At 40.7% G+C, this 24335-nt stretch overlaps 1 protein-coding gene across 5 annotated transcripts in view; it reads right to left on the bottom strand.

The window, feature by feature from the left end:
- SOX6 (SRY-box transcription factor 6) overlaps window positions 1-24335 on the bottom strand; it is a 780471-nt gene that overhangs the window by 340010 nt on the left and 416126 nt on the right. For all 5 annotated transcript variants that reach the window (XM_029582789.1, XM_029582791.1, XM_029582793.1 and 2 more), the window contains one exon: window positions 20696-20785. In XM_029582789.1, the coding sequence (XP_029438649.1) occupies window positions 20696-20785 (90 nt within the window). The remainder of the gene's footprint in view (window positions 1-20695; window positions 20786-24335) is intronic.

Genomic DNA, 24335 nt, shown 5'->3' on the forward strand with positions numbered 1-24335 from the left:
CAAAGACCTCATACCCGTTGGTATAATGAAGCACTGACTGTCAGCAAAACAAAAATATGTTATCTTTAGCATAATCACAGGTCTAAAAAAATGGTCCCAGAGAATGATTATTCGTTGCGTATTTACAGTTTTCATTAAGCCGTCTAAGAGAAAAGTACACAGGTGCTTTTGCGATTATGCAATAGACCTGCATAGTTTTCTCTCTCCCCCCCCCCCCCCAACCAGGTTATGTCCTCGGAAAGGCCTACATTTAGGGACGGATTTATTAAGCTTTTTTTACTCTAAATATAAAACCAAAAAAATGTCTCAGTAAATCAGGTCCTTGTAGCCTAATGCAGTGACTTTAGTGAAAGTAGGTGGCTAGAGTTAGGCACTCGGCACAGAGCAATTTTCACCCCAGGGAATCTAGTCGGCTACATCCCTTTGAAAAATGCCCTCTGTGCACACACAAATATAAAGCCATCTCACCCTTACAAGAAATGCAAATGCTCCCTTGCTCTCGCAGTCAGTAACATGCAAGTTAAACAAAAGTTCCCTCCTAACTGTACTTTTCGAAATGTTTTTTTTTTTTTTTTTTTAAACTCAACCCAACAGATGTGTATGAGTTACTATTATTATAAATGAATTCTATATAATTATAAAACACCAATTAAAACATATTGCTGCAGAAGATAATTAAAACTCCATTATTCAGCACTGATTTCATTGATGCACCCAGAGTTATTTATATGATCTGTGCTATCTGTTCAGGCAGCAGTCCCAGTCAGCATTTGCCGTCTTTGTTCCCCTTTGGTTCTTCCTTAATTTTTGTGGCTTGGATCCCTTCCAGCTGCGCGCTCTCTCTCCCTCTCTCTCTCTCACTTTGCGGTTATGTATTTGAGATCCCATCTCCTGATTCACTGCTTTCCCCCCCCCCCCCCGACTGACAAATCCAGATAGGAAAACAAACAGTTACCTACATGTAATTTGCTGGCTGACAGCGGGTGCTACCGTTACATTTCTCAAAGCCTCGGCGCAGTCTCGACTCTCGGCATTAGCTCCTGTTTCAGGCCGTATCCATTTCTTGTGTCTCCTGAGTTGCTGTTTGCTAAGCTCCTCGGTAACTGATGGCATATGTGATCTCCACACTCTGAGCTGCACTTCATATTTCAGAGACGGGGATTTTTTTTTTTTCTTTCCCTTTTCTAAACCAAATTATTTAGGGAAAAGAAAAATAGCGACACTGAGTTTTATATTTCTAAACTGATGTGATTCCTAATTGAATGCAGAGCCATTTGGAAACATTTTCCACTAGAAGTCCTTTTTCTGTGATTTACCATACAATGTAATACCTTTATTGGCAGATTAAAATGAGAAGACTAGAAGCAAAACCCATTATTAACCTATATATTTTTTTAAGCGTTTCCCTTTTTGTAGAATGTATGATGAATTATGTAAAACAGCCCTAACTAGTTACAGTAGAAGCTGCTGCTAACGCCCTGACAACAGTTTTCCACTGAAAAGCTGTCTGATAGACTGGGAGCTTAGCTCTTAGCATTCCAGAGGAAATCAAGAGCAACTTAAGTATCACTGCTGATTATTTAATCAGATGACTTCCATCTTGCCCAGGTTAATTTCACTGCCTGATAATATTTTGCTCATAAAATAATTGTGCACCTGTTGTGCCAGAAACCTATTCCGACAAACGTTAATAAGCATAAGGGTTCATTCCGCGAAGGAGTGTACAGCCTCCTTTCTGATTTCTCCTGTCAGCGAGGCAATGCATTTTAAAATGCCGGGGAGGCAGATCTTAGTGAAACTGTAAATACAGTGCATATTTGTTAAACAATGCAAGCCACATGCGTGCTCCGCTGTACAGCAGATAATAACTGCAGCAAGCAACAGGATTCTTTGCAGGCCGCGCAATCTTACATTGCACCAACATTTATCTATTTAAAACACTTTGATCCATTGTTCTCTATGGGGTACAACATGTACACATAATCACAGTGCAAGCAATACAAACCCATTCGTGTGCAATACAAGCTGCCTGATATCAAAAATATAAAAAGCATTAGCTGTTTACTTCACATCAGCACCAAATGCTTGCCGAAAAAGCCAGGTTTAGAAGTTCTTCTTAAACATCTTCACGTAAGATTTTTTTTTCTGCAATGCAACTGGAAGAGAATTCCACAGTTGTGACCTGACAACCAAAAAGATGCAAATGGCACTAGGTTTTTCTCCTCAGCGCAGTAGAGTGTCGAGCGTCCTGTGGTAGGAACAGAAGTAGGCATCCCTCCCTTTCAGCAATGACAGTTCTGGCACTGCACACACAACCTCCGACAGGCTCAACCTAAGCCCCTCTCCTCTCAAAGACACCCTTCCTGGGTTACCACCGTACCCCAGCCACGGCACTGTCACTTCTAAATTAACAGGGGCAAGAAACAACATTATAAACTAAAGGGCATGCAAAAGCTAGCCAAGAAATGCATTAAGGTTTGACTTGCACAGCAACTTGCACATATAGAACCCTGTTTTATGTGTGTGTGAAGCTTTGAAAAGCACTTAGAGGGTTGTGCGTGCAAAATGTACACAAATCTCCATTGCACACACAGTTTTACCCGTACTAGGAAGAGGCATCCCGGGCAGGTAAAATCAGGGTGGGGACAGCATTCCTGCACATGCTTTCCATTTTCCAAGCTATGCGCATAAATCTCCATGCGGAAAGTTACACCTGCTCAGAAGCAAGCCTACCTTTCTGTGTGTCTGTCCAAGTGCGTGCAGGCACAGCCCGTAGATTTTCAAAGCAGACTCGCACGCAGAGTTTAGCCCTACACAGGTTGCTATAAAATTCCTCTACCCATAAGTATAATTTTTTTTTGGGAGGGGGGGGTTTAACCTTTTCTTTCCATACAGTCTCCAAGCAAGCTTGCTGCTCTGCAAGGCCAGTGCAGCTTCTAGAACTCTGAGCTAACTAAACAGTCGGCAAATGATATGGACATCTGGGATGCACCGAACAATACACTAAATTATAAGAACCAAAGAAAACAAGCTCAGTTTTCAAAAAAGTGAATCAAATACACACTTGAACGATTGTTCAGGCCATTGGTGCACTTTTTTTTTTTTTTTTTTTTTTTAAATGCTCAGTTTTGTAAGTGTACATGGCTGTCTGAATTTAAAACCTGGGCACTTACAGAAAGAAACAAAAAAAAAAAAAAAGAAGTGCACCAATGGCCGAGATAAGTGAACAACAGGGCCAATCTCTTCTGTTTTAAAAAGCAAGCCCATTGTTTCATCTCGTGGCTGGGTGATCCGCTCAAGTGCAGGTCACTGGTCCCATTGCTTAGTGCACAGCTTTTGCTGAAAATCATCTGCCGCGTTATTTATTCGCTTCGTGCTGTAGCTCTATTTTTACCCCGTTTTTTTTTAAGCACAGATGGTAAGCACTAAACCATATTGCTGATAATAATCACTGAAATATATAGGCAGATGACATGCAGTGAACAATAAGACTAATAGTGCTTTGATCTTACAGAGAGTAATTTTCAAAGACAGGAAAATCTGGGGGTACTTTTTAACCCACAGACTTTCCACAAATTTTCATAGCAAAGGTGCGCGCGCACCTTTGCCTTGAAAATTCCTGGAAAACACACAAAGTTCCCCACACCTGTTCCTGGCATAAGTGGTGCGGTCAGATTTGCATGCATTCAGGGTAATTTTCAAAGAAAAATGTAAAATACTATTGTAGCAATTTTCAAAAGCCTATTTACCCGCATTAAGTGCACTTAACATGGGCAAACCATATTGACAAGTCAATAGCATATAATGTAGCAATTTTCAAAAGCCATTCGATGCAATGTATTGAAAATATTTCAATGCATTACACATGCATAATTTCCTACCAATTAAAAAAATATACATGTACATTTTCCATGCAAAAAATAAAATAGGACCCGCTCACAAAAAAATCCAATTTACGTCCATAAGTCGGTATATTTTAAAACATGCCCGCGCAATTGATATTACTGGTTTTCCAATTCTTCCACCGATTTGCCCAGTCCTTCTCCAGATCAGCAAATCCTTCTCAGCCTAAACTCCCCCCAGTTTATCCAGACCTCCCAATCAACTAATAGCACACAATAATCAAATCTGATATCAATTACGCAAGATAATTAGCAGGTGTAAAATTATGCAAGTAAGTTGCCAAATGTGTGCGCGTAAGTCTCTCATAAAATAGCAACTTACACACTCAACTGTGGTCCCTGCCCCAGAATGCCCCTAGCTGCTCCTTTCATTCGCACGTATATGTGTGTGTGCAAAACCTATAATACACAAGGACTTTTGATGTTTATACAATACTATTTATGAAAGTACAGGACACTTGCATGTGTATACGCTAATTATTATGCAAGTAACTGTCTGAAAATTCACCCCGTACTTCTTAAAACCAAAAGTGTGTATGCAAATCTGAACTCTACCCCGACTCCATCTCCCAGAAGACCTTTTTAACATGCATAAAACATCTGAAAACAAGTTAGACGTCTATTTTCAGCACGTAAAGACCAGCCAATTTTCCAACGAGCCATTTACGTGCATGAAATTCTGTTTCCTGCATGCAAATGGCTACGAAAATTCGGCCCACAGAAACCAATGCACTGATCAGCCTGCTTATGGTATAAGCTTCTCAGAATAAAATTATAAACTTTTAAAAGAACATAAAAATCCAGTGCCGTGCTTACACCCTTACAGATACAATAGTGATGCTTCTGAATAGCACACGATATAATAGCACCAATATAATTATCAAAATAACTAAAATGAAAACAAAGATGTATGATCAGTTCATGTTTGACTGCAGGCACCGACCAATGGCAGGGCATCTTTTCAAAATGCTCAGGGATGTACTTTGACCTCTATGAGACTGCAGAAGAACTGGTCTGTTTCTCGATAGGAAAGAAAAAGAAACACGGGCATTCTAAGTGCTGGGGACATCAAGGGCATGAAAGCATGAGCTATGGCGTCAGAGGGTACTGTACTATCTATGGCAGAAAGTTAAATGAAATTGGATAAACAGTTAAACAGGGATTAACTTACATGGAGAAACTTACATGGGGAGGGACAGAAAGGGAACAGATAGAAATAAACATTTAACAAGGTCGGTTTCCCTGTAGGGAACTAGGCTAAAATATATATTCTGATATGCTCATATATGTCTGGCATCGGAGCACTAAAACTCTAAATTGGTTTCCTAAGCCCCAGCCCTTTCTGCCCCCACCACATTCTATTATGACGTCATTACCATATCTTTCTGAAACAAGAATGGCCATGAGGAAAGTAATCAAGGCATGTGATTAGCTGCTGTTCTCATTCTGATTTTTAATTCCCTATCATGCAACCCTTGCCACAGTTCAGGGCTGACATGAGTACAGCTGTCTTTTCCGACCCTTGTTAATGAAGTACTTGCTGGAAATCCAGCATCTAGGGGAAGAAGAAAACTGGGCTTAAGCACACTTAAATATTTATCTACCAAACACTGCACTGGTCTACGCCCTGCTCTTTGTCTCTCAAGGTACCAAAAAAACAAAATCAGTTTGCTTAGCGAACAAAAAAATTTGCTCTAAGTTTTCTTCTCCATTCCTGGTCACAAGTACTTGGCAGATCCCATAAAGTAGATCTAATTCCTGTTACTCACTCTCAGGGATAGCAATAGCTTCCTTTAGTCTACCTGGCTAATAATGTATAAGCAAGTATGAATAATATATAAGGGACTTTTCCTCCAGAAACTCAGCCAAACCTCTTTTAAACCCCGCTATGCTATCTTGCCTTGATCACATCTACTGGCAACAGATTCCACATGCGCTGCATGAAAAAAGTATTTTCTACGATCTGTTTTGAATCTTCTGGTTGTTAGTTTGGAGGTATGTCACCTTGTTTTAGTATTACTTGAAAGGGTAAATAACTATTCTTTGTTTTACCTGCTTCACCCCATTCATGATATTATAAACTTCTATCATGTCCCCTCTCAACTATCGCTTTTCTAAGCTGGGTAGCCTCTCATTATAGGAGAGATGTTCCATCCCCTTTATCATTTTGTCACACTCCTATGCACCTTTTCCAGTTCTTCTATGTCTTTCTTGAGCTAAAGCAACAAGAAATGCACATGATACTCAAGGTGCGGTCGCACCATGGCTCGATACAGAGGCACTATGATATTTTACGTTTTAGTCTCCATTCCTTTATGGATCTTTCCTAACATTTTATTTGCTTTTTTGACCACTACTGCCACACACTGAGCAGAGGATTTCAATCTATCGTCCACAAGGTCCTTTTCCTGGGTGGTGATTCCCAATACAGAACCCAACATCATGTACATGTAGCTAGGATTATTTTTCCATATGTGTATCAACTTTGCACTTTTCCACATTAAACTTCACCTGCCATTCAGTTGCCCAGTCTCCCAATCTCACAAGATTCTTCTGCATTTCCTCACAATCCTTTTTTTTTTTTTTTTAACAACTTTGAAAAATTTTGTGTCAATTGCAGATTTGATCACCTCACTCATTGTCTCCTTTTCCATATTATTTATGAATATCTTAAACACCATAGGTCCCATTACCGATCCCTGTGGTTCTCCACTAATAACCTTTCTCCATTTGGAAAACTGACCATTTTTGGCCTTTTAACCAGTTACCACAACAGAACACTGCCTCCTATCCCATGACTTTGCATTTCCTGAGCACTTTGTCAGGTGCCTTCTGAAAATCCAAATACACTATATCAACATGTTTATTCACACCTTCAAACAATTCTAAAAGTTTGGTAAGACAAGATGTCCTCTTGCTAAAACGATGTTGACTTTTCTCCATTAAGCAATGTCTATCTGGTCAATGATTTTGTTTTTTAAGAATGGCTTCGTTTTTTTAAGATTGGCTTCTAACATTTTGTCTGGCACTGATGTCAGGCTCATCAGACCATAGTTTCCTGGATTACCCCATCAGACTTATGACCACATCTACAGTTAGCTAAAAAACTTATTCAGCTAAATCCAAATATCAGAGTTAGCCAGACATGTATCCTGGGGCTAGTTCACCCCCTTCCAGAGAAATGGGGCTGATATTCAAACACTGACATTTATCTGGATAAATCAAAAGTTATTTGGATAAATGCCTTTAAATATCAATCTCTATGGAGATAATTTTCAAAGGAAAGTGTAAATGTAAAATACTATTGTAGCAGTTTTCAAAAGCCCATTTACCCACATTTAAGTGATTTAATAAGGGTAAAATCTATGGACAATTCAATAGCATATACTTCTCGACAACCCCAAAAGAGAAGCAAGAGCAGAAATGCTCTATTTTCAGAATTGCCAACCTATTTGTTAATAAACTTACAATACCACCCCAGTACATCAGTAGCTAGAGTGAATGCAACTCAGGAGCCATTGAAAAGCTTGAAACAAAAACCACCTTTTCACATGTTTCAAAATGTCATAAGATCCTGAAGAGAATGAATCTCTACAGATGGTTAGTTCCAAAAAAAATGGAGCAATCCAGGAAAAGGACAGGTTGTGAGCTGTAGCCAGTTTAAGAATTACAAAGGAAGCCTCTCTCCTGAGACAAAGCAATCAGCTAGGAACATACCAGGATAATTTGCTCTATAGATAAAGGAGACCAATCCTGTGTAGTCACAAAACATCAAGTATCTTAAACTTTGCATGCCAACAGATTGGCAACCAGTGAAACTCCTTCAAAACTGGTATGATACAGTCTCACAAACCACTGCCAGTCGAAGGCATGTCACTATATTATGAACTGTTGTAAATGTTGAGTAATAACCTTATGGGGTAAATCCAGCATAGAGGGTATTACAATAGTCAACATGTGTAAAGATTAATGCTTGAATCGACAATCTCAAGGCTGATGAATCAAACAGGATTTAATTTTTTTATATTGCACTGTTGAAAAAATGTTGTAGAGGAGGCTTTAGCAATTTGTAATTTGAGATCTACATTTTTATTGAAAAGCATCCCCAAATTGCATACTTGATGTTTATATGAAAGAGATGTATCAGTCAGATTATGTAAAACCGACGTGATATCTTGATTGAGATCGAATGTCGGTATATAAAAATAATAAATAAGATAAGATTAAACTAAAGCTACTCAGCTGAGCACTACTAGGATCAATCAACCTAATGTCTGATTTTTGGGGGTGAAGTCAAAGCCCATTCTGGGATGAGTGACCATTCCCTGATCATACTTAAACAGCAGTTAACGTTATCAGTAGGACCTTCCTACATTAGATCCTAGAGCAGTATGCAACTGAACATTGCCATCGTAACTAAGAAACAGACAAATAATTGCAGTTAAGGGGCACAAAAAAAATTGAGCGAGCCTTTGGGGGACACCGCAAGACAAAGGAAATTTAGCCAAGCGGCATTTTCTTAAGGCTACCTGCTCAGAGCAGTCTGACAAGTGAGAGGCAAATCACCTATGCCTCGGGCCCAAAATGTCCAGCCCAGCCAATCATTGCAACAATAACGAATGATCCACCAAATTGAATGCAGTTGAATATTCCAGCAAATCAGTCAGGACGATGATTTAACATCATGCAAATGTAACAGATCAGCCATTAATCTGGTCAACAGAGATTCAGTGCCAGGGCCCCACCCTGAATCCAGAATGACAGGAATCGAAGAACTCAATTTTCCTGTAGAAAGGATTCAGGCTCAACCAAAGCGGCACATTCCACTATTTTACCTAAATAGTAAAGATTTGGAAATGGCCGGAAATTCTCAGAATGGGACACATCCAAACATGATTTCTTTAATACCAGTCAAAGCAGTGCTTGCTTTGAAAATGGAAGACGAACCCCCTTCAGACAGAGAAGCATTCAGAATCAAACTAATGGACTGAGCCAGACCTTAAGTCACAGCCTTAAGTAAAAAAAAAAACCAGGTACTGGATCATGGGGGAAGTAAATGAAATTGATTTTAGACACCAGGGGGTAGATATTTAAATGCTATCCATTTTTCTAACTTAGCAGGGCTTTACTGCTAAATATCCCTGGGGCAAGCACTATTTAGGGAGATAAGTCTTATCTGGCTGTTCAGACCTGCTATTGAGCAGGTCTAACTTACCCGCCTAACGCTGAATATCACTATTTAGCCGAATAACTTGACAGCTCTTACAATTTATTTTTTTTTAAGAGACCTGTAACCCAACAATGATTATGACATTGTATACATTGTAAACTTATAAGTATACACTGTGAGGTTGTCTTATTGTAACATGCTTCAAACGCTCCTGTTGGAAAAGCATGATTCAAATAAATGAGGATGATGATGATGAAGTTAAATAGGCCAAAGTCCCAACATGAAAGCGCAAACTGCCATAGGTAGAACACAATCATTTGACATAGCACCTACAAAGAATTATTCATTGTTGCAATTTCACAGGTAATACACTAAGGGCCTCATCTTCTAAAGTATCGCAGGCCTGCGATACTTTAGAAGATGAGGGGTGGGGGGACGAAATGGGGGGAGGGCCTGCGATCGCTGCTGGTTTCGCACCCAATAGTGCCACCATAGGAGGTGTAGCTATTGGGAGCGAAAACTGCTGCGAAAAGGCACTTACCATTGTCGCTGTCCGCGGCGTCGGCGCAGAGTCGGCCCCCGGTGACGCCCCGATTCCTCCTCTTCCGGGGCCGACTCCGCCCCGACTCCACCCCCATCCTGGTATCGCACGCGATAAGGGACTTATCGCGTGCGAAAGGTCCCTTATCGCGTGCGAGCGGCGTGGAAAATGAGGTCCTAAATAACCAAAAGATAAACTACCATCTATTCGCCCTCCTCCCCAGCGTAAGACATGAGCTCATTGACAGAACCGATACATATTCTTAACAGATTCAGGCTCTGCTCCTCTCTTTTTCTTGTTTGTTTGGTTTGGTTTTTTTTTTTTTAAACTTTTGTGGAAGTAACCTTCAGAAACATTTACACACACAAAATGCAGTTTTGCCTATGGAAATTGGCTTTTTTGAAAATTACCCAGAAGGTTGTACGTGTGAAAGTTCACGAAAAAGTGATTTTGCATGTACCTTTTATGTGTACTTGAAAGAGGTGCTCCTGGGGCGAGCAATTCATTTACATGTACGCTTTCCGTTGGCAAAGGTGTACGTCTATGCCGCACAAAGGTTGAAAATTACTATTATTTGATGAGGGGCCGCTGGGATAAATACAACACCAGCCCGTTTTACCTTTCAGCCTATGAGACTCAGGGAGGTTGGGCTGTCTGCATTGATCTCATTTGTTGGAAACCCACTGATATTTTTAAAACTTGTGTATTGATTTTCTTTCAGTTCTAACAGCTTAACAATGTATCATAACACTTTGGATCTTAATCAAATAGGAAAAGCTTTTTTTCTGTATTTTTTTCTTTTTTTACCCCTTTTGCCTGTATCTTTTGTTTGAGCTTTAATTAAGAAGATCTCATGTCTCCAGCCCTGAGCTGCCTTTTAATTGTCAGTATGTATAAGGAGCAGACTTCAAAAGAAGTAAGAGATGTTTATAACAGAGAGCACAAAGGGGGGCTTTGAAATGTCTACAGCTGCACAAAGTGATATGATAATTAAAAACCTGTGAGAGCTTCTGCAGTATAAAACCCATATATTTAGAAAGTAAGCTGCTGTGTATTCTCAGTATCTATAAGAATGGAAATTTTTCAGTATTACATGAGATAGAGTAGCGACGGCTATTGAGCCCAATATAAAACAAACGAGGAATGGTGTGGGCCCTTTTTCATGGGGCAGCAATATCTGATCTCACTGAAAATGTTTCTGTGATTTTTAATGTTTTCCAGATTTGTTCTACTAGGGGCTTGCAGTAGCTTTGATCAAAATGCTATAAAATCTGATGACTCAGTTTCAGTATCACCCCTATTAATTACACAAGGCGCATGGAGACTTCACCACTATCCAAGCTTATTTGAAAATTACCCTGTTTGGGGGTAATTCTCGAAGGCACGCTCACAAAACTGAGTTTTCATGCACACTAAGTGGCTCTTTAACATCAGCCCCGGAAAGTATGCACATAAAACTATGCGCAGAACACGATTTGGCATATACTTTCATACGCATACTAAATAGGCATGCTGGGCGACGGAGTTGGGGTGGGATCCAGATTTACGCACATGCTTTTAATGTTTGAAAGTTACACCTGCTTTCGAAAAGACTGGTAAGTCTGTGGGTAAACGTACCAGCACACGTCAGGAAGGGAGGTGCTGGATTAGGGAGTAGAGTGGCTCTTCTCCTTCATCCACTGTTTAATCCTCTCCCCTCCTGTTGCCTACATATTACCTGGGAGGGGAGCACAGGAAGCAGGAAGCAGAGGGCTGATCTCTGCTGCATGACATTCACTGGCCAGTAGAGTCATCTGGCAGAACCTTGTCTGTTCATGCATAAGGAAGCCCCTGGTGACTCCCCCTCCCCTCCCTCCCAGCAATCAGATGGGTAATGGAAGACCAGGGCTTGCAAATCAGCCAGTCTGAACTTGGAAATTGCACAAGAGTGCACATGCTTCCAAGATGGTAATCACAGCCTCTTGGAAGTGATTTGAGTCTCAGTCATCACACAACAGCGACACCTACTGGCCAGACTCAGGATCTATGCATACCAGGTTCTGAAGGGAGCTGAGGTCTGCAATCCCTGACCCAGAAGTCTGTTTCTGGCTATGGTCAGTGGGCTATAAAGTGAAGGAGTTATAAAAGTGCAGGTAAAAACAAGATGGAAAAAAAAATAAATAATGTGTAAATGGACAAATGTGTCACATGCTTTGCTCACTTTTGACCACAGAGACCTGTGTATTCATTTACACTGGATTGTCATGAATGAAAGGTGTGGCATCTTTGTTGTTTAGAGGAATAAAAAACAATGGAAAAATACAAGATGCACTTTGGAACAGAGTGCCTGACTTTTAGTGAAGGCATGATATAAATGGGTTACAGCTTTCATTCTCACTTATTTTGTGGCTCAGGATTCTAAGTTTGCTTTCTCAGTAAAAATCTAGTGAGGAAATCTAGCACCATTTCTCCGTCAGGTATGCTTTCAGGCCAATTCTGTAAGCCCAGCGTACACATCAATTGAAGGATGCGAACACAAGTCAGGCCTATGCGCGCCTAGCGGATTTTAAAAGCTGCCCAGATGCACCAGTATCTTACTGGATTTTAAAAAGGGGTGTGATTTGGGTGGGGCATGGGCATGCGCATTCCAGGGCAGGGCCAAGAGATGTGCACACAAGTACCTGCTCACCCGGGCATGTGCCAAGGTCCAGTATCGCATGTTTACTTCTGCTATGGAGGAGGTGTAACTAAAAAAAAAAAAAAAAAGTATTTCTGATGGGTTTAAAAGGGTCTGGAGTAACTGGGGGGAGTGTAGGCTATTAAACCAGGGGGGGTTTCGAGGACCTAACTCTCGGCTGGGTGAACTGGTGGACAAACTGGTGAAACTGATTTACACGGTAGAAACCTAATTTACGCGGCTAGGCACAGACACACTTAAAATTGCACGCACATCTGCACACGGCCAGGCTATTTTAGAACTTGCATGTATATGTGCATGCAAATTATAAAATGGCCGCGTGCCGACATATGCACGCCGGTTCGAAAGTTACCATCCCTGGGAGTCAGTTTGTAACAGCCTGCATAGACAGTCATTTACATACAGGCTTCACACCAGCTTGTTTTACACCTGTTACGCTGTGTGCATAGAATTCCTAAGAAAAAAAAAATAAGCGCATACTTTTGAAAATCCAAAAGTATTCTTTCATGTGCAAACCTCTCACCGACCCCACCCGAGAAGGCCTCTGCTTGCTACGAGTAAAAGTGCATGCATGAAAGCCCTTTGCACGCCCTTTCAGCTGCATACGGGTGGGCAAACTTGTAAAAGGCCACGTACGCAGGTAAAACTCACTTTCATGAAAATAACACAGCTCGCTGTTTTTTTGCCGCGTTATTTTATTAACATGAAATTGCCCAGTATTGCAAAGCAGCTCATTGCCATAATGCATGTTGTTTAAAATACTACACAGCAAACGCCTCAGTTTGGTAAACGATCCCCTTAGATTTTAAGCCCTTTGGGGATGGGGAAAATACCTGCTGTACCTGAATATAACTCGCCTTCAACTAAGAATGAAAAGGCATGAGCTATAGACAAATAAATAAAAACTGTGCTCTTGGTACAAATCACAATACTAGTTTTTGGGCACACGCTGCCCAAGGGAAGCTCCTTCCGTAAAGTGGGATAACAGCCTTGGAGCAGGACACTGGACAGAGGGGTGAGACAGAGACAGAGAGATACCTTTGGTTATCCCCTTCAAAACATATAGGGGCGGATTTTAAGAGCCCTGCTCGCCGGTGCGCCTATGTTCCATAGGCCTACCGGCACGCGCAGAGCCCCGGGACTCGCGTAAGTCCCGGGGTTTTCCGAGAGGGGCGTGTTGGGGGCGTGTCGGGGGCGTTTTCGGGGCAGGACGTGGCATTTTGGGGGCGGGCCCGGGGGCGTGGTTTCGGCCAGGGGCGGTCCATGGGCGTGGCCGCGCCCTCCGGAACCGCCCCCAGGTTGCGTCTAGGCGCGCCAGCGGCCCGCTGGCACGCGGGGATTTACTTCTCCCTCCGGGAGGCGTAAATCCCCCAACAAAGGTAGGGGGGGGGTTTAGACAGGGCCGGGGGGGTGGGTTAGGTAGAGGAAGGGAGGGGAAGGTGAGGGGAGGGCTATAGCGAATTCCCTCCGAGGCCGCTCTGATTTCGGAGCGGCCTTGGAGGGAACGGCAGCAGGCTGCGCGGCTCGGCGCGCGCCGGCTACACGGAATAGGCAGCCTTGCGCGCGCCGATCCAGGATTTTAGCGGCTACGCGCGTATCTACTAAAATCCTGCGTACTTTTGTTTGCGCCTGGAGCGCCAACAAAAGTACACGAACGCGCCGTTTTTGAAAATCTACCCCATAGCTCCCAGACCTACACTGTACAGGAAATCACTCCTCACAAGCACAAAACTTGTTCTCAAGAGTCTGTGGGCCTTATTCAAAAAAAGTTTTGTTTTTTTTTTAGCATAAACAGAGAATAGGGAAACAACTTTTTTGAACAAGGCCCTCTAAGCTAAATCAGTCATTCAAGGTATTTCAAAAATCAGGCACCAACATATCTTAAAGCATTCTTATGTGGCTGAAAATCACTGAGAAGAAATGTGATACACGGGTTTCATGCATGTTACACATTTACAAGATTAAGTCATACCTGCTGACTTCCCTAACTGAAATCACTTTTCCACCAAGAATGGATTTTTCAGGCTAGGCTATGCCCTCAGTACCATGAAGCAATGGATTTCGTCGCTGTTTGATGATGTCATGAATAGAAAAGGTCTGAGCAGAACACTACCCCATCACGGGGTGATGGCACAATAATTCAAATTTAGTCAAATGGTTAGATGTGTCAAAGTCAATGACACACACAGTGCATTCCCAAAGCTTTTTACTTTCATGCAACTGACTGCAGAGAAACTTGGAGAAAACATTGCTGTAGTATAAATGTGTTAGGTGCTCATTTTCATTGCAATCTGTTTAATTAACAATCCCCTATATAACAGGGCTTTCCAAACCTGTCCTGAGGACCCCACAGCCAGTCGGGTTTTCAGGGTATCCACAATGAATGTGCATGAGATAAATCTGCATATATTGAGTCTCCATGGTATGCAAATTTATCTTATGCATATTCATTGTGGATACGCTGAAAACCTGACAGGTTGTGGGGTCCCCAGGACAGGTTTGGGAAGCCCTGCCCTATAGGGATCTGTTTTCTGAGGAAACTCAGTCCATACGAGCCATGTACTCTCTCCTACATTGGGGAGGGCAATTTTCAAAAGCCATTTCTCTAGGTAAAAGGGCTGTCTGAAAACAGCTCACTTTTTAGCTGACTCAAAGTATGCACGAGGGTCCACAACACACCAACGTTTAGATGCATTAGGAGCAGACATTCCTGGGGGCATATTTAGGTCAACAGAGTCAAATAATGCACGTGAATTGCAATTTCCAATCTAAGTGCATTATTCTCTATGCACAAGATATCTGCAGAAAAAGCAGGTGCAAATGTCCGTGGATAATTTGTGTCCCCCATCTGAAGCAATTTTTTGGAAGTGAAAAGGACTTTCATGGAAAATTGATGCAAAGACCGCAGGTGGAAAGTACCCATGGACTCCGTAGCGATATGGGCAGGTTGAAAATGTTCCCCTTTAAGGGGAATCAGAAAACTTGAGACAACTTTTTTTTTTTTTGGTTCTGTGTGTGGTTTGCACGTGTGTGTACTTCCTCTCGCACGTTTGGGGCACCTATAACACTGTCAGGGAGCTTAAGATGAATACTTTTAAAACAAATGCTCATCCCTATTATTTACCTATTACTGTTCGGGTGCACTAGGGCACTGAAGCAAAAGTGATTTGTCTTAGAGAGTATAAGTGGTAGGGCTTGGACTCATGGTTGTGTGCTGTAACCACTAAACATCTATCCTTGAAGCTGAAGTACATTTTCTCTGGACTTGAATAATGCAGAGCAAATCCAGACGATGTAAACAAAGGTGTGTTCTTTCTCCTGCATCATTACCAACAGTAAATTTTCTATAATTGGAAACCTACTTTGCCCTGATGAGACATGATGGAAAAAGAACATAGTTTATTTTTAAATCACCCACAGCAGCATCTGGGACAAGCAAACAGAAACTGCACACACACACCAGGAATGAAGGGAGTAAATGTATACAATGCTAAGGTATTCTTTTTGCTGAGTTTTACCAGATAAATGCTGCAATAACTCTGGAAATAGAAAAAAAAAACAAAACAGTAGGAGAGGATATTTCTTTGTTCACCTTCCATTTACATGTCATAGAAATTCCTGCCTAACCAACATACTGCATATCACACTTTTGACTTTTCTAGGTGTATCAACATGTCAAGAATACTAGTGTTGTATTTTCAGTGTTGCCAAGTTGTTTTTATTAACTAACACCTTCATTCTAACCGTGCACACAAATAACATTCCTTTTATAAATATTCAAATATTATAATCTTTTTACAGCCAACCTTTATACTTCCTTGTGACAATAAAGCAGCTACTAAACAGAAACTAATGGAAGCTCAGATTATGACAATACTATTAACTCATACATTACGATTCATACAAATATTTATTTCCCACCATTTATGAATCACCTTTCAGATCAACAAAGATCATCCAAAATGATATACAAAGCATTATTAACATAAAATACAACATATAAATATAAAATCATAATTTACTCTGGTGACAGTCTTAGTACTTGCAAAATTGCTCTTACAAAATTCTGCAATCCTGATCTTTTAAGCTATCTGTGAGCAGTTAACTTTTTTAATGTGAGCAAGATGGAGCCTGGACTCCAGCGAGTGGCAGCGTAACCTGAGAAGTTCATATTCAGATTTTTAATCAGCTAAGTTTAGGACTTAGCTGGACAAACATGTTTTTTTAAATTTCTTGCCATGTTCACCAGCTCTGATTTATCCAACTAAGTTGTTATCTGGTTAAGTATATTGCGGATAAGTCAGAGGCACTCCAGGGCAAGGATGGCTTAGCTAGATAATTTATCCATACAATGCGGACATTCAGGGCTAGCAGCTAAGTTACTCAGGTAAGTCTAAGCTGTACAATGGAGCAGTCCTAAAGTTATCTGGATAACTTTGAGATGGCTCCTCGGGATTGCAAAACCCTGGAGATCTAGCAGTTCCATGCACCTTTGATTCCACCTGAGGGCAGCTCATCATCCCACTTGATGCCATATGGCCAGATATCTTGAAATAGATATTTTGCTCTCATATTGAAGGATGATAGGAACTCTATTGGACCGATTTGATATGCTCGCATGAAAAATCGGTATATAAAACTTATTAAATACATAAGATTAATTAAGCTTGAAGTCAAAATGGTTAAAAAATAAGGACCACTTGGCCTGTCGTGGGTTTAAATGTTGTGCTTGTGGAAGTACTGGATGTTCTTATGGAGGAGAAGTCCATTAACGGCTATTAATCAAGTTTACTTAGGGAATAGCCACTGCTATTAATTGCATCAGTAGCATGGGATCTTCTTAGTGTTTGGGTACTTGCCAGGTACTTGTGACTTGGACTGGCCACTGTTCGAAACAGGATGCTGGGCTTGATGGACCCTTGGTCTGACCCAGTATGGCAATTTCTTATGTTCTTATGAAGATTCTGGCTGAAATCTGTAGTATACAGCATTTAATATTCCTCCAGCCTTCCATGAACTCTTAAAGTGCTTTCAACTCAAATACAAATTTGTCTATTCAGATTTTCTAAGCCAGGCCTAAAACCTTCTGTAATACTCCACAATTTCCAGCATTGAGATCAGTAAGCCTTGTTCTCTTGCCAGTGCTGGACAATTCATCAGAGTTCATCGTTCACTTATATAGGTCCATGCCTTCCATTAGCAAAATCTCTTTGGCTCCCCTGGGTAACCAGTAAGCCAATTTGACACTGTAGGCTCCTGTCTCAAGATCCATCCATGTAAAGAAATTAATTTAGGATCTGGGCATGTGACTTCAGATGATGCTTGCTGCTAAAAGAAATGAACTAAGCGATGTTCAAAAGAGAACTCTAATCACTCTCGTAACTCCATGCACCCACAAGAATCTCACTGAATCTTGATCCTTCTCTGTTAAGTGTATTTTTAGAAAAGCCTTCCTGCCATTAATGCTATCCGGTACTTCTGAAATTTGGTCAACATCCTGAACAAATCTGGAATCAAATTTCACCCAGGTAGGAGACAAGTTATTCATTGAAAGATGACCCTTCGTCATGTAAGGATGTATTGAAGACTACCCTCAACTTGGTAGCAGTTTAGTATTTTTTTATTTTTTTTTTTTTTATTACTGCAGAGTGAGGCAGGTTTCACTACACCATTGGAGCCCTTGGTACGTCTGCCCCCACTCCTTTAGAGAGGTCCGGCAATTCGGTGCATAACGGGGGTTACGCGTGCGGCTGGGCCCTTCCGAAAATGCGTGCGGCGTGCTCAAGGCCCAGCCACATGCGTATCCCCCCCATTACTTACACGTGTGGCCCTTTTAAAATCAGGCCAATAATAATCAATTTTGGCAACATAGGTTTACAGATTCAAGAAGGCGTGAGCTTTTTACAAACTCATGAGCCAACTTTGGCTTTTTATTCTTTCGTCTAGGCTTCCATCCTGGGAAGGTGTCTGAAGCTCAAGGTCAGAGTCTTCAGGCCTTCCAGGAAGAGGAAGATTTTCTTGGGGTCCCAGGAGAATCCTAAGATTGAAAGAATGAAATGAAGTGAAGAATAATGAAAGGGGAGTTGGTCCCATAATCGTTGAGATCGATATTGAAAAAGGTTTGCCCGGGTAACTTTTAAGTTACCTGGTGAAACCCTAAGATTTCAATTTCCCTATCCTGCCGATTGTAGCTTTTTTTTTACCAAAGTGAAATGTAGTCAGCTAAAAAGAGACAGGGTGGGTGGGGGGGGGGGGGGGTGCAGAATGTTCTGAGGGCAAGTTCTAAATTTATCCAGGTAGAGCTGACGTTCAGTGCTATCCAGATACATTTAGGTGTGTAGGTCTGGTTGGATAAATCACAACCCTGAAGTTATTCAGATAACTTTAGGTGGATTTATTCAGCGGCCAACTTATCCGGGTAAGTCCTACTGAATATCCTGGCTATAGTTACCCTGGGAACTTCCTGCTCACTGTGCTGCTCAATATGGACTTCATCGTATTTCATAGCCTTAATGTTTTGCCGAGTCTGAGTAAGGACTGCCGGACTGAGAGATCCACTTTCAGAAGAGCTGCTTGGAAGTAATCAGCGGGAGCTCCTCTGGTTCAGGAGAATGTTCTAGTTCAGCTACTAGATGGCAGAGATACGTGCTAAATAGAACAGATACCATAAAAGGGGCAGCCCAGGTAGGATCCCATCTCCAAACAGTGCCTCAGAGCTAGTCATTAGAATAAGAGGAGGAGATTATACACTTACTTTGTCTTTTTTTTTTTTTTTATTTCTGGACTTTATTTTCTGTGTGGATGCCCTCAGATCTAAAGATATTCATTGCAAGATAATAGTTTTGCACCAAATACACCAATAAAGAAGAGTTTTGTAACAACAAGGACAGTGTGGCAGTGCATTAGTTCTTCTGGGATTTTGTCAAGAGACCTCCAAATAGCCTAAGGGTCCTGAAAGACTTCCTCCCCTATCAGGAAAGAACATGGAAGCATGGGTGGCGATTTGGATCCAGTACTCTGACATGAACCCCTGCATCAGAGTAGCTGGTGTGAAAGGGACTACACGTATTTCGGCAAGATGATTCAACCATCCTCTAAACAAGCTTTTAAGCGACTACTGCAGATGTCACGCCCACCTGTTGCAAAAGTTTTTTGACCTTTGGCACACGTTCCCTTTTCCAACCTAGTATATAGTTGCCTTTTAAGGTGTCAGATTCCAATTTATTTCAACCGAGCAGCAATGCTGTAACTATAATGAATGATATAAAGTAAATTTAGAATCTGGGGACATATGACAAAATGTTGTCTCCCCGAAAGTAGGCATGGAAATAATTTCTAAATAATCTGCCCAACAATAACCACGGTCTTTAGTTTTTAAAGACTTTTTTCACAGATCCAGAAACAGAGAAAACATTTTGAACACAGAACTCTTTTGAGTGGATATGCAGCAAGACCTAGCCAGCTAAGTGACGCTGTATGAATATTCATCCAAAGTGACATAAACAGTCGGGTGAGTGAGGGGCAGGACTGGGTATTCTGGGCCACAGCTACTTATCCAACTGACTCAGCTGAATAAGTGCTGATTTTCAGCCTTATCTGGCTTAGTTAGCAGGGTAGGTTTAGGACTACTATTCCATCTTAAAGTTAGCTGGATAAACTTACTTGGCTAACTAAGATAGCAGCGTATATTCGGTGGCGCAGCTTCACTAATGAATATCTCAGCTAAGTTAGCCACATAAGTTTATTCGGCTAACTTAGGAAGCCAGACAGTGGCTGAATATGGACCTCTGTGTGCTTGATTGTTTTCTGCAGGTTTTGCACCTAGAAGTTAGATATAAAAACTGTACCCATTTCAGGATATTTTTATATCTATAAATAAAAAAAATACCCCTTGCTTAGGTCTCTATAGTTTCAACCCAGCCACAATGGGTATCAAAGAACTAGGCCAGGGATTCCCAAATCTGTCTTGGTGACCCCATAGCCAGCTGGGTTTTCGAGATATCAAACAATTAATATGCATGAGCCAAATTTATATATACATATTAGATCTGAAATGTATGCAAATTAATCTCATTCAGGTTCAATGAGGATTTCCTGAAAGGCTCTGGAGTTACCAGGACAGGTTTGGGAAGGCTTGGACTAGACTATGTTTACAGATAATGATGCTACAGTAAGAATAATGTCAGAATACTCTCTCAGTCATGTTCAGGGAGCCATTTATGTGGGGTAGACAGAAGGACAGTGGGAGACCGAGAAAAACAAGCATTCAACATACACAGTTACTTCTTTAGATAGAAGGTTAAAATAGGTGAAAGTTGAGATCAATCCACCAAGTTCGACCTACTTCAAATTACCTATTTCTGGGAATCAAATTATCTCGCATTCAAATATCATTTGTACTATACCTTTAATTTCTCCAAGAAGCTCTGCTGTGTTTAGTCTCTCCATTTTTTCCTTCCAGTCTTTAGAAAGTAGTTTTTCAACACAAGAGGGATCTGTTCAGAAAGAGAAATACACTGGGTTAACTTTACAGAAGCATTATTCCCATTATAGGCTTTCCATCAATTACTATACATCACTGTAAATTGTATTATGAACTCGATAAGAATTTCCAATTTACTTCTACGTATGCTCAAGAAGGGACTTATGTGGTCTTTAAGCTCATCTAATATCACAGCATGTGAAGATCCCAATTTTTTAGACCCCTGCACTATAAGATGATGTGGTAGGTCACAGTTCTGACACTATGTTGATTTCCATGAAGAGTGACTTGGAAATAAAAGTCAGTAACAAAAAATATAGGGTAATAGCTTTTTTTGGGGGGGGGGAGAGGGGGTAACATACTAGCTATAGGGAGCTGTACTCCCTTCAATAGGTCTAAACAAAATGAGCCATTCCATTGGACTAACATAGCAACTACACTACTTTATCCAGCAATTGAAATGAATTCTGTCTTTGGCATGATCGTAAAGGCAGTTGCAGCTTGTTTCATGAAAGGTTTAGCACACTAATTCCTCCAGGTTGTGTATTCTGAATAACCTTTTTTCCAATGAAGTTATTTGAGAAATACTTCTTGCATTGTTCCTTGTTGCTGGTTATGTGGTAACAATTTATATGTACTTTCAAACACATGCTGAATGATTTTAGGAGCTTTTCAAGGAAAACAACATACATGACTAATTTTACTATTACAATGAGTAAGATGTTATCATTTCATCTGGGCTCAGATGATCTGACAGATAAGTCTGTCATCATAATCTTCCTAGCTAATATCTTTTAGTTTTATAGCAACCCATCATTATAAATCAGTAATAAAACTAAAGCATGACAAATAATTAAATAATGCCACAACTTGCTATATAAAAAATTATAAGTATATTTTTTTCAGATAAATATATATGTCCATCAAAAATTATATTTTTTATAAACTGATTATACATAATGCTGAAACAAACTTAAAGCAGCTAACATGTAGCACCTGCCTTTCTATGCTCCATAAAATAAAAAAACGGATTAATATTTGGTCTTCTCCTAAGTGTAATAACTTGTACTGTACTATTTATTTCATTTAAACTGTAGAATATGTTCAGTTGTTACTGGTTATATTTTATCCTGTGCTCCCCCCATGTTATTCCTTTGATAAAACCACGAATCCTGGACAGAGCCTTAAAATTTGTAAACTTAGGAAGAAATACAGATTTGAAACTACAATTTCCATTAACTTTGCTGATGTGAACATGGCATGTCTTGCATGTAAACAAACCTTGCAACCATCAAAAGATTAAGTAGGTTCTAATTGAAACATATTTAAACAAGTTTTGCTAGAAAGACAACACAGCTTGAAAATGTTTTGGGTAATATTTCAGTGGAAAAGGCAATTTATTTAGTAATTATATCTTTCAGTGAGTGAGACAAAATTAAGAAGCTGTAAGTTGTTATAGAGGGTATTAAAGTACTTGTTATGCAATAAACAACAAAGAATTTAATTTTAACAATTACAAGAATATATTATTTTTTATGGGCTTTGGCCCGATAACAGAAGAATCAACAAATAACCATCAATTACCAATGGAACATTATAATTTGTCCTTTCTAGTGATATCGTCATCTGATGAAAAAGATGTCTCGCTGTTGTTCCCTTGCAAGAATTTCAGCCATCATCCATGCAAAATGAAGCGTCTTGGCATTGGTCCTAACATTTAGGTTATGGAGCTCATTGCTTTTTATCCAGACTCATTTCTACTTCTACCAAATGTACACAACAATATTGGTTGGGTTAAAACCAATAGCACAATCATTACAAGGAAATGGAAACTTGTTGGTTAATCAAAGTGCCCTATATTTTTTATGCTGTTCTTTACAATCTTGCAAGAATGTAGCAGTTTATAAGCTTTCTAAGGTGAGAATATTTTGCCCTCTAAGGACCCGACCCATCAAGGTCTTTTCCCTGGAAAGTGAATGAGAGAAAAGCCTTAATGAATCAGGCCCTGCATCAATGCTATTCGTTGATGGTTTTTGAGGGTTCCACAGGTCAGGTTTTTAGGATATCACTAATGAATATGTATAAGATAAATTTGTATGCATGCCTTTCTCATGCATATTTATAATAATTTTTTGATTTTTAGCCCGCCTTTTCAAATGATGCCTATTATTCAAGATGGCTTACAGCATTAATAAAATTCAGGTATAATAAGCACTTGAAAACCTGATCTGTTTGTGGCCTTCAAGGACCAGAAGAAAATACTAATGCTTTAAGTAGCTTAATGTGCATGCACACACGCACACACACGCACACACACACACACACTCTCTCACACACACACACAGTCTTAATTTATGTCACAAAATTCTAAACACACATATAACTGTATCAGATAACTTTCCTTTTCTTTTTGATTTATGTATCTGAGGTGTGTACAATGTCTTCAACAGTTTTACACTCCTAATAATGTTTTGCTTCGAAATGTTTATATATTATTGCAACATGATATAACAGATCTTGATATGTTCATCCACCCAAGAAGTACTAGAAAAGCTGAATAAGGCACCTTATATCAAGTCTCAATAGTAGCACAATACAGACTTCATTCATTATGCTCTATGTATTTTAGCATGAACACACTGCTTTCTAAGTCATCATAACCAAGCAGAATATGAGGGAAGTAAACAGGTGCAGCACTTAGAGGTGAAACATCATATACAAACAAACCACTACAGGATGTGGAGAGGAACGCTTCATGCTATTTTATTAATCACATCCAAGGGGCAAAAATACTCCACATCCTGTGGTTGTTTTGACCAACAACTCACCTCCTGAGGCACTAGTGATCCCCAAGCTCTCTGCTCCACTCCACCAGAAATACCAGCACCGATAAGATGAATTAAAACCTAACTATGCCTGTTTTCCCTTTCATTTTCCCTCATGCACAACAGTGACGTGTGGAAGGGGCTCCCAGCAGCTCTTGGGAGCCCCTTGTTAAATTTTCTTATGACAAGAACAAGTGTCTTGCTGTATGGAGCAGTACTGGCATGATACTGTGATAAGAGACTGGCCGCCCACTGCTGACACAATCACATACATAGAAATACAAAAGACTATTTTCAGACACAGTCCAGAAAGCAAAGTTAGCCAGATAAAGTTATCTGGCTAACTCTGAAGGCATATTCAACGGTGCAGCCACACTATTGAATATAGTCAGCTATTTTAATTAGTTAGCCGGCTAACTTTAGGGAAGCTCTTTGACTTGACCAGACTTAGGCCTGGATTTTCCATTCTCGCAGAGAATGGTGAATCCAGCGGTAACAGGGGGCGGGGGTCGAAGGGCGGGCCTGTGAAAGCCGGCAGCGATCGTACCATGGCGGTGTTATCGCTGCCAGCTTTCGCACCCAATAGCACCACAGTGAAAGGTGGCACTATCGGGTGTGCTACTGGTGACGATAACGGTCCTTACCTTATCACCGCCAGCAAAGATAACGCCGCGTCCGCCTCCTCGCCACCCCGACTCCTCCCCTCGCTGCCCCGACTCCACCCTCGGCAAGCTATCG

Source organism: Rhinatrema bivittatum, chromosome 17 (genome assembly GCF_901001135.1).
Source record: "Rhinatrema bivittatum chromosome 17, aRhiBiv1.1, whole genome shotgun sequence".
NCBI lineage: Eukaryota > Metazoa > Chordata > Amphibia > Gymnophiona > Rhinatrematidae > Rhinatrema > Rhinatrema bivittatum.